The sequence below is a fragment of the Muscardinus avellanarius genome (assembly GCF_963383645.1).
Source record: "Muscardinus avellanarius genome assembly, chromosome: 3".
In the NCBI taxonomy this organism is placed as follows: domain Eukaryota; kingdom Metazoa; phylum Chordata; class Mammalia; order Rodentia; family Gliridae; genus Muscardinus; species Muscardinus avellanarius.
In genome coordinates this window covers 62,378,891-62,390,283 of record NC_137788.1, presented here as the reverse complement: position 1 = coordinate 62,390,283, position 11,393 = coordinate 62,378,891, and the positions used below count along the sequence as shown (strand labels likewise).

At 37.9% G+C, this 11,393-nt stretch overlaps 1 protein-coding gene and 1 pseudogene across 2 annotated transcripts in view; one reads left to right on the top strand and one right to left on the bottom strand.

Moving 5' to 3' along the window:
- Positions 1 to 570: 570 nt before the first annotated feature.
- On the bottom strand, positions 571 to 1,662 carry LOC308259592 (thioredoxin domain-containing protein 5-like; the record flags this gene model as incomplete). Its single annotated transcript, XM_080690710.1, is given in 2 exon segments — positions 571 to 1,293; positions 1,297 to 1,662. Coding segments are annotated over 2 exon segments (1,089 nt in total).
- A 9,202-nt stretch (positions 1,663 to 10,864) lies between these two features.
- Positions 10,865 to 11,393, top strand: part of LOC308260118 (14-3-3 protein theta-like) — a 15,311-nt pseudogene continuing 14,782 nt past the window's right edge. Inside the window, exon 1 of the transcript in view lies at positions 10,865 to 10,889. The product of the transcript in view is annotated as a 14-3-3 protein theta-like (transcript). The remainder of the gene's footprint in view (positions 10,890 to 11,393) is intronic.

Sequence of the window (11,393 nt, the reverse complement as noted above, 5' to 3'; positions counted from 1 at the left end):
CCAACCTCTCCCCAGGAAAGAAGAACCAACAAGTCAGAGAACCTGGTAGTGGCCGCAAAGGTACCTTCCAGAGGGTGTGGGTTTTTGTTTGGAAATCTGCTCCAAGCTATGGACCAACCACATCAGTAATTCAGTTGTGACCTTCGGATCACAGGAAAATTAACACTGCCACAAGACCACCTTTCCAGAATTCAGGGGAAGTTCACAAAGCTATGCTTTTGGATGAAGCTTTCATCAAAGTCACTTGGGAGCAAAAATAGTCCAGCAACTTGATTTTCCTTGACTATTTTACTCTCGAAGAAAATCACTTAATTTCATTAAGAGAAGGTTAAAGGGGACAGAAGGTCACTGAAAATATTTAGCTTGTGTCCATGAGTTACACACATTTACTTAGAGAAACTTAATAAAGAGTCTGTAGAGCGTGTTGGCTTAAAAAACACATGAAGAAGATACCACAAGTTTAGCACATGCAGCTTCCTGAATGACCACATGTGAAACCTGGACGGCCGCACAGTGTGGCTCCCACACAGGCTGGAGGAGACCGGCAGGACAGGTGACTCCACTGCCTTACTACAGCTCATCTTTTGCCTGGCGCAGGACAAACTGTTGTAAGGACTCGAGCTCTTTCCCTCCGCTGTGCTCACTCACTTTTTTGCCTTCATTGAAAAGCAACAATGTAGGGTAGCCTCGAACAGAGTATTTGCTGCAAATATTCTGTTCAGCGATGCAGTCTACTTCAGCAATCTTGACCTCTGCCAAACCCAAGAATTCCTTCTTAGAGAGTTTCTCCCAAGTGGGAGCCACATTCTTACAGTGACCACACCATGGAGCATAAAACTGGATGAAGGTTATTCCTTCTGCTATGGTGTCATCAAAATTCTTCTCAGTGAGCACCAAAACAGTGCCCTTGTCGTCTGTGGGATCAGCAGCCATCACCGGGGCCTCCAAGGGCTCCATAGCCTCTGGAGTTCTGGTCTCTGGACCCTGCAGCTGAGACTCCATGCAGTCCCTCAGAGACTCCAAGTACCGCTTTCCGTTGTACTGATCCACCTTCTTGCCATCTAGGAACCAGAGCAGAGTTGGGTAGCCAGGGATCTGGTTTCCTGAGCAGAGTCTGTACTGCTGTGTACAATCAACCTTGCCAATCTTGACAGTTTCAGAATGTTCAAGGCCCAGAGCCAGCTGCTCCCAGGTTGGACCCAAAGCTTTGCAGTGACCACACCATGGAGCAAAAGACTTGATAAAGTGGTCGCCTTGTGCGACATGTAGTTCAGAGTTGCTGGCTGAGAGCTTCTACAGCCCCTGCTTGAGTTCAGGGGCTTTGGGGGGTTCAACCTCTGGCTCTGGCGTAGCCGGCTCTTCATTCAGTGTCTGCAGCATCCAGTTTTCCAGCATCTGGAAGTCCCGAGGACCCTGGTACTTCACTGCTTCTTGGCCAGGCTTGAAAAACTTTAGGGTGGGGTACCCATGCAGGCCCTGAGCGGAGCACAAATCCCAGTCAGCAGTGCAGTCCACTTTGGCCACGTAGACCTTGACATCTTCCAGGTGGTTGTACTTGTCCCTCGGGTCATTCCAGGTTGGCTGCAGCCACTGGCAGTGCCCACACCAGGGTGCCAAAAACATGAGGAAGTGTGTGGCGCTCTGGATGCTGTGAGTGAACATGTGTCCTGCCTGGGGCCCGTCTGCCGCCGGCTCCTGGGCCTGCACAGCCAAGCGCCCTCCACAGCCATAGCCCAGCAGAAGCAGCAGCAAGGCCAGGGCCGGCAGCTGGGCGGTGGCATGAGGAGGCATCCCTCATTGAGATGTTTAAGCACTAGAAGAGACAAATTCCTATGACAATATGAGTTTTTCTTTGATGAAAGTGGAAAGTCATTAAGTGAAATCATCTTCCATTTGTATATAAATAACTAAAGTGTTGAGTTTTTCAGGCAGTAGTTGCAAGAGAACTCTAAGTAGGAGGGCCAGGGCTGTGGAATGTTGGTGTCTGTTGCAGAAAACTCCAAAATAGGATTTCCCATTTAGAGCACTCTTGCTTCCAGCACTTAGTAGTATTTTAGTTGAAAGCATGATTAAGATAGGGACAAAAATGTGAGCTTATTGGGAGACTTAATACACATAAATAGTTTATTTCTTATTACTGAAGAGATAACCACAAGAAGAAACTGTATCACCAGCCAAAATATTTTTAAATTGTTTGGTGGGGGATTCCAAGGACAAACCAACAAGGACTGAGATTTGTCCAAACCTCACCATAACCATTTAGCCATTTTAGCTTCTCCAACAGATGATCTGTACAAAGCTAAGGCAAAGACATCACTGTGAATCATCTCCAGGTTTATCACCCACAAGAATCAGGCTTTGCCTGTGGACACATTTCCAAAGTTTTTTCTTTTTCTGGAATACAAAGCAAACCTCTTTGGTATAGGTGTAAATAAACAAACAGTTGTTCTTACACTTCTGCCCTTTAGGAAAGTATATATTTTCTCTCCCAATTACTCATTATATCATGCATTGATTTTGTCTAAAAAACAAAAGGCTCAGTGAGTGTATAACACACACACACACACACACACACACACACACACACAATGGTACTTATATTTATGATGCCTTTTAGAACCATTTGTTCAATAAAGTCCCATCACCAAATTCCAATTTGCATAAAATGTTAAAGCATCTTAATTCAGGAATTTTCCTTGCTGAAATGGAAATAAAATGAAGAGTTTTGTTTCCTTTTGACAAGCAGAGACTTGAAAACTGGAGTTAGATTTTTTTTGAGTCATTAAAGCTCAGAGTCTATCATCCATTTAATTTTATCCTCATTATACATTTTATTTTCACTAGTTACCACAGACTTCACAGTTCTAAATATATAGTTCTGTCAGCTCAGGACATTTGCAATAAGCATTTTTTCTTCACCTTGATTATGGCATAGAAAAATCTTTAGAAAATTACACAAAGCCTATACTATTCATTCCATTTTTAATTCATCCCTCCAAATTAATGGTTTCTATTAATTAGACAACAAAAACTGAAAAGGGAAAAATGGAAAGAACAGTGTTTTTCATCTAAAGGTGCACTGCTGTAAGAGATGTTAAACAGTTGGGCAGATTCTAATGAATTCCGAGATAGGTCTTAATTAGGGTTGACATATGAACTGAATAGTTTCTACAGTACCCTATACATGAAGGGTTCTTTTAAAAACTAAAACCTAGAATTATTATAAGTAATTAGTGTTATAAATGAGAGATATGAATGGCACATTTTGAGTGCCAGGAGAATATTAATTCAGACCTAATTTCTAGCAGGCCTCCAGCTTACACTGGCCACCATTTGCTAACTGTATCATGTTTTACAAAGGTCAGTATTTGGGCAAAATATATAACAGGTACAAGGACAATAGATTTATTCCACTGGTAATTTAACTTCCAATTAATTTACTTTCTAGATCTAAATGATTTTTATATTCTGTGTAGCATAATGTACCACATGTACTGGCTGACAAAGCCAATCTAATTAGAAAAATGGTGAATAGTCTTCATAACCATACAGTTTGGGTAAACTTAATAGACATCAATGTGGTCAATGACCCAATAGCAATTATGCTACTTTATAAGAGTATATGGCTTGCTATTATGCAAATATAGAAATATTCCCTTTAAAGGAGACATTCATCTAGACTCTTAGACAAAGGTAGCATTCTTGTAACTCCTTTGATTCAATACTAAAGAGATATGAGGTTACTTTAAAATATTGCTCTACCTCACACTTTTAAAAGCATCAGACAAAAAGCATGCATACATGCACACATCACCCAATTAGCCCTTATCCAATTCCCACTCCATTCCCTTACACACTCCCTCCTTCTCATGTTTGGCTTAGTGATTGTTATTGATATTTTTGTTAAAGTACATCATGTACATTAGAGAGTTTCCCTCTTCCCTCCTCCCATCTCCTCAGGTATGTTGCCTTATTTGTCCGTCTATAGTATCCCTTTCTTCATGTAGAGTTCCTCACATGACCCATTTTCTCCCTAGCTTCTGCACATTAGGGAGAGAGTCTGATTTCTTATTTTTTGTGACTGACTAATCTCACTTAGCCTAATGTCCTCCAGTTCCCTCTATTTCCCCATAAACAATGTAATTGTGTTTTTCTTTATGGCTCAGTAAAATTCCATTGTGTACATATCCCATAGTTTTGTAGTCCATTCATCTGTTGATGGACATCTTGGCTGGTACTATAGTTTGGCAACTATGAATTGTGCAGCTATGAACATAGATATGCATGCATTGGTTTGGTAGTTTGGTTTCCTTTCTTTTGGGTAGATACCCAGAAGTGGGATTGTTGGATTATGTGGTAAATTCATTCCCATTCTTCTGAGGATTCTCCATACTGTTTTCGAAAGTAGTTGCACTAATTTGCAATCCCACCAACAATGTATTGGAGTTCCCACTTCTCCACATCCTCGCCAGTATTGTTGTTGTTTGTGTTTTGAATGATTACCATTCTAGTTGGAGTTAGATGAAATCTCAGGGTAGTTTTGATTTGCATCTCTCTGATTGCTAATGATGATGAGCATTTTTTCATGCGTTTATTGGCCATTTGAATTTTTTCTTTCAGAAAGTGTATATTTAGTTCATTTGCCCATTTTTTTTATTGTGTTCTTTGTTTTCTCAGTGGAGAATATCTTCATTTCTCTGTATATTCTAGATATTAGTCCTCTCTGAGAGGAGTAGTTGGTAAAAATTTTTCTCCCATTCTGTTGGCTCTCAAGGTTCTTGGTAGTTACCTTTGCTGTACAGAGGCTCTTTAGTTTAATACAATCCCATGTTATCAATTAGCCTTTTAGTTTCTTGTGTCTTTGGGGTTTTGTTGAGAAAGTTTATATCTGTGCCTATGTGTTGTGGTGTTGCACCTATGCCCTCTTCAAAGAGCTTCAAGGTCTCTGGTCTAATTTCCAAGTCTTTGATCCATTTTGAATTGACTCTTGTGCAGGGTGAGAAAATGGGGTTTATTTTCATTTTTCTGCGTATGGTTAACCAGTTTTTCCAACACCATTTGTTGAAAAGGCTATCTTTTTTCCAGTTTAAGTTTTTTGCCCCTTTGTCATAAATCAACTGGCTGTAAGTATGTGGATATTTTTCTGAGTCTTCTATTCTGCTCCATTAGTCTATGTATCTGTTTTTGTGCCAGTACCATGCTGTTTTTATTATGTTGATTCTACAGTATAGTTTAAAGTCAGGTATTGTGATTCATCCCTGGGATGAACCCTACCTGGTCATGGTGTATGATTTTATTGATGTGGTTTTGAATGTGTGTTGCTAGTATTTTGCTTAGCAGTTTTGCATTCAAGTTCATCAAAGATATAGGTCTTCCTTGAGTTGTCTTTATTTGAGTTTTCCTCCCTTGAGTTGTCTTTATTTGGTTTTGGTATTAATGTAATGTTGGCTTCATAGAATGTGTTTGGGAGAGTCCCTTTTTTTTCTATTTCATGAAAGAGATTGAGGAGTATTGGGATTATCTCTTCTATAAAGGTTTTATTAAATTTACTTGGAAAACCATAATGTGACATGGTGAACCTTTTCTCTAATCCTGTCAAAAGGTGGCTCTCTAAGTTTCCTGTATCTGTGTATCAACCTCTTGCTCTGTTTGGAAATTTTTCTGATATTACTTCTTTCAAAAGATTGTTGATCCCTTTTGTTTCACCTATTTCCTCTTCTATGTCAATTATTTTTAGGTTAGCTCTTTTCAAATAGGCCCATATTTTTTTTCATTTCAAATTTATGCTGTCAAATTGTTTTTTCTAAGTTATATTCTATGCCTTCATTTTTGGAGTGATCATCTTCTAGGAGTGAGATTCTTTTCTCCAAGTGTTCTAATTGATTGTTTATAGTTTGAATTAATCCCTTCACTTTAATGATTGAATCCTTTATTTCCTTCAGACTTTCTCTTAATTGTTTTCTGAAGTCTGTGTTATTTCTACAGTCACATTTCTGATTCGACCTTCTGGATATCTCTGAAGTTCTGTGTTGTCAGGTTCTATTATTGTGGTTTTGTGGGAGCTCATTACTTCCTTATTATTCCTCCTTCTTGTGATTTCAGAAATTTGTATTTGCTGCTATTGATAGATTTCTCTCAGTATCTAGGTGTCAGCTGGTACATTCAAGGGCATGTTGTATTGTATTCAACAGTGAAGGTTAAGTGAGGAGGGAAGTGAAGGCATAAGTGCAAGAATAGAGTAAAGCCTGAGATAGGATTGAATAGAATGAGAGTATGAGTTTAGTAAGGTAGTATATATGAGATTAGACATAGTGAACATGTAGTAGTACTCTAGTAACCAATGTAGAATTCCTAGTATAGTGATATGAAGTGGATTTAATACAAGACAAGGAAGAGAGAAGAGAGAAAAAAGAAAAGAAAAACGGGATAGAGAAACAGGAGTAGGTGTGTACAAGGGAAGAAGCTTGGGAAAGGGTTTGGGAAGAGGGTAAACAGACAGGCATACACACACACACACACACACACACACACACACACACACAATAAAACCCAAAAATAAAACAACAACACTAACATCAAATTAATGCAACTCTACAGATAAATGAATATTCAGCATACTGGGCCTCTGCAGTCTCCCTCTGTGCAAACACTGATTGCCACCAGCACCTTTCCTGCTGCAAGCCTGGTTCTCTAACTCTTTCTCAGTCTATTCAGATGGCTGCTATGTAGTGTTAAGCACAGGTCAGCCTCCACACTTCCCACAGATGTGACATACCAGTCTCTCCCTGCTTCCGTAAGTGGTAGATGCTTCTGAAATCAAATTCAATGTACGAGTCTCTGTTCCCCACAGCTAGGACTGGGCTTGTCTGACTTCTCCCAATTCTCCATGATTAGGTGTTCTGTGGTGATCCCAGAGATACTACTACTTGAGTGTAGTGTTAAGCATAGGTCTCCCCCCACACTTACCACTGATACAGAGCCTGAGTCTGCCTGAGCCTCTGCTATGTCCAACAGCAGATTCTATCCTCACATTCTCCAGGTTGAGCTGCAATGTCTCAGACCCACAGGGCATTTATCGCTGCAATGCAAGTCCCTGGGGGTGCTACGCTGGGTGTTCTCCCACATGTACCATGGCTTTACTGAAGGTGCTGTTGAGCACAGGTCTGGATTCCTGGAGGGGCTGGTGAGCTCAGCCACCCCTGGACATTGTAGCTGGCATTTGTTTAGGAAGAACTGATGACTTACAATTTCAATGATCTGCAGCTACTTACTTCAGGTCCTGGGTTGTTTTCCTGTTTGTCTCTGGAGTTAGGTGCAGTGAGGCAAGATGGCACTGCCATGACACTTGCTGTCTCAAGGCGGGCAGGTTTCTCTTCTGGTATTGTTGAGCACTGCTCTGGTTCCCTGGAGGGCATGCTAAGCTTGGCTGCCACTGGTGAAAGTTGTAGCTGGTGTTTATGCAGGAAGAACTGATGGCTTACAACTCCAATGATCTGCAGCTGGTTACTCCAGGTTCTTGGTTGTTTTCCTCTTTGTCTCTGGAGTCAGGTACAGTGAGGAAATATGTAGTCACTGTGCTGCCTGCTGCTGCAAGGTGGGCAGGTTTCTTTTCTGCTCTATGATCGGTCTTCTTTTTTTTTTTTTTTTTTTTTTTTTTGGTGGTACTGGGGTTCCTGGAAGCCCTTATACCACCGGGCTACACTCCCAGACCTATTTTTACATTTTTATTTGGAAACAGGGTCTCCTAAGCCAGTGTGCGCGGCTGGCTTCGAACCTGTGCGATCCTCCTGTCTCTGCCTCCCAAGTGCGGTGATTACAAGCGTGTGCCACCACGCCTGGCTCGGTCTTCTAACCTTTATTTTTCCTGCCTTCTTGTACCTATAATATTATTTATCTCCTGGTAATATTTTATGGCTGGTTGCATGCTGTTTTTAAGGCAATGGATATCATGTGTCAGCAGGACTGGGATGTACTGTTTCCCTTGGTTGCCATCTTCCTGGAAGTCCCATAACTATGTAATTCTATCTTTGAAAGCAGCTATAAGCAATATATAAATGACTTAATGTGGTTCTATTTTAATAACACATTATTTATTAACATAAATTTAAATTTTATATCCTTTCCATATGCCAAATAATTTTTTTTGTTTTTTTTTTAGCTATTTACCAATATATAAGTGATTGTTAGCCTCTGGGCTATTCAAAAACAGGTAGTGGCCAAGATTTGCCCCAAGAAACATAGTTTGCTGATATTTGCTTTACATCACAATTTGTCCAAAACAGCCCCTTATTTGGATCTGTTGACTTTGCATAATTACAAATTGCTACTTCTAAGTGTTCTTTTATATTATAGATTCCATGACCACCTGACTATGGTGAAGATATATTGAAGCAAAAGACTCAACATAGCCATGCAACATAGATAACTTCAGGAGAGAAATGTATTATAAAATGTTGTTTTTGAAAATGCCAGTAAATTATCATTATTCAATGCAAGTGATATTTGTTTCTTTAACAGTGTATATTTGAAGGCATAATTCAATAAATAAAAGAAAGTATTCAATAGCTAAATAAAGGATCCACAATTCGATAAAAATTACATAAACAAATTATAATTAAGTTTGACTGAAAGGACAGAAACATCCAGAAGAAAGAGACATTAAATAGAGAGCCTTCTCTTTATATTGTTAGAATATTATTTATAAAATATATCCTGACAAAGTTCCAGCAAAGTGTTTTAGTAATTGATAAAAGAACAGCAGATAAGGTAAAACTTGACACTATAAGCTAAGGAAAACAGATATTTGGCAATTATTTTTTCTGAGTCAATTATTCAAATGAGTTAAAAGTGGCATACTAGACATAGATAGATAATAGAAAGAAAACATTTTTAGAAGTCTCATGCATCATGAATATTTTCATACCAAGACAGCATAACTAATCTGCGACTTTACAATGAGCAACAAAATATACAACATGTCTTTTCCCATCTCAGTATTTAGCAATCAATCACATTTGCTGGTTAGAACCAAAGCACTATTGACTTTTTTATAGAAATATTTTGTTTTGTCTAAAAAAATGACCAACAATGACAACATAAATTTCAATTTGCTATAATTTCCTTAAGAGGATATACAATTCAAAGGACATGGTCTCTTAATCCAGCTCAAAAGTTAAGACATATCATAGCAGAAAAGTATACAGTTTATACTCCATGAAGATAAGAAATAATAACCATGCTGTAAGAAAATGCATTATAGGTAGTCTTGAAATCTATAGTAAAAACTCAGAACAACCCATAAAGTATCAGAATAACTCCATTATTTACTCTTTCCCTGGTGTTTAGAAATGGTTTACTTTTAGTAATGATGAGAAATTACTTCTCCCTCACATTCTTTTTATATATTTTATTCATTTAAACATTAGACTCCATTGCTACATATTATATATGGAATAGCATCTTAAGAGCCCAGCATAATTCAAGATAATCATGCACTATGAGGTCTAACTACTACAGCTCTCTGAGTCCCATTAGCTCTACAACTTTATCCTTTTATGACTGAAAAACTACTGTATGTTTTAAGGAAACCACGCTGTAATAGCAATGGAATTACTCATTTTTTTCATAGCACTATACTATGAAAACAAAGAGAAAAAAAACTGAAAGCAATAAAAAATCATTCTTCTTGATAAAAAATGAAAGAATGAGATTTTCACCTAATCGAGACTGAGATGGACAGACATATGTAGTTATAGGATAATATCTAGGCAACTTTCTCATTAGCTGAGGATAATTTATTCTAAAACTACCATCCTCCCATTTCTGGACAAGCTTTCCAGTACATCCTGATGAAGTGCCTTGATATCACTAATCCCTAACTAATGTCTCCTTTCACTAACTTCCTGGATCAAGTACATTTGGCTTCCTGATGTGATCAATTGGCGGAGATATGTATTTGGAAAAGTATTCACACTATAACTAGAATCTTACCAAGACTAGAATCTCACTTTTTACTTGGATGCAGTGCTAGGTGTTAAAAATATTTATGCCTGGCATCAGAAGGCGTATACTAATTTGTACTACTTAAAGTAAATTTATATAAGCAATATCTTTAAAATTTGTGTTTTGTGAAAACAAAAGCTAATATAAACATAAGACCCAAAGTTGAGAAAATTAAAATTTTCAAATTCTAAAATATACATATTTGGTTAATGAAATTTTAGGGCCCCTTATGTCTTTTTTACTAAGTTCTATGAGTATTTCTACATAAGACTCCCAAATTACAAAATAATGGCAATTGTTTTAATTTTTAACATGTTTGTTGGTGGTACATTGTAGTTATATGTTGTAGTGAAATTCAAAGTAATAGATTCATATATATGTGTGTATACATATACACACATAGAATCTCTTGGTGTGTTTTCCTACACATTCTCTCTCCTTTTCCCTCCTCCCTCTTTGCTAGTGTCATTGGTAGTCATACATTCATATACAAATATAATATTATTTGGTCTGTTTTCTTCCTCAAAGGGAAAAAAGAACACTAATACATTGTTGGGTAGAACTGTAAATTGGTAAAACCACTATGAAGAGGTTTCTCCAAAGAAGATGAATGGAACTACCATATGACCCAGCTCCAGCTATACCACTCCTCAGTATCTTTCCCAAAGAAATAAAGTCAGAAAACTATAGTGATTATAGTGACACATTCATATTTATGTTTATAGCATAGTTCACAATAGCCAGGTTATGAAACTGACCTAGGTGTCCATCAATAAATGAATGGTGAAAAAATGTGGCATAGACATACAATGGAGTTTTATTCAGCCACAAAGAAGAGCAAAAATATGTTATTCATAAGAAAATGAATGGAGCTAGAGAACATCATGGTAAGTAAGATCAATCAGACTCAGAAAGTCAAGGACCATATTTTTTCTTGAAGTTTTTAGCCTAAAAGTTGATGTTGACTTAAAACCATTTCTCATTTGATGATTGCTTTAATTGAAAGGGAAAGTTAAGATATTATTTGACCATAAATTGGATTATCATATAATTCAAGCATCTTCCATAGGTTAATTTATATATAAAATGTAATTAACATTTTGGGGTGCTTATCAAATGCAGACTATTTGCTACATACTTCACACTTACTCTTTATTTCTCAAAGTAAACCCTATAAAATAAGGACTGTTATTGTGTCCATTATACAGATGAGGAATCTAATGGATGAAATAATCCAGGTGTACAGATAAGACTAGGTTTAAAACAGTTACTATGCCGGGCATGGTGGCACACGCTTGTAATCCCTGTGCTTAGGAGGTGGAGACAGGAGGATCGCTCAGGTTTGAAGCCAGCTGCACTGGCTTAAGAGACCCTGTTTCCAAATAAAAATA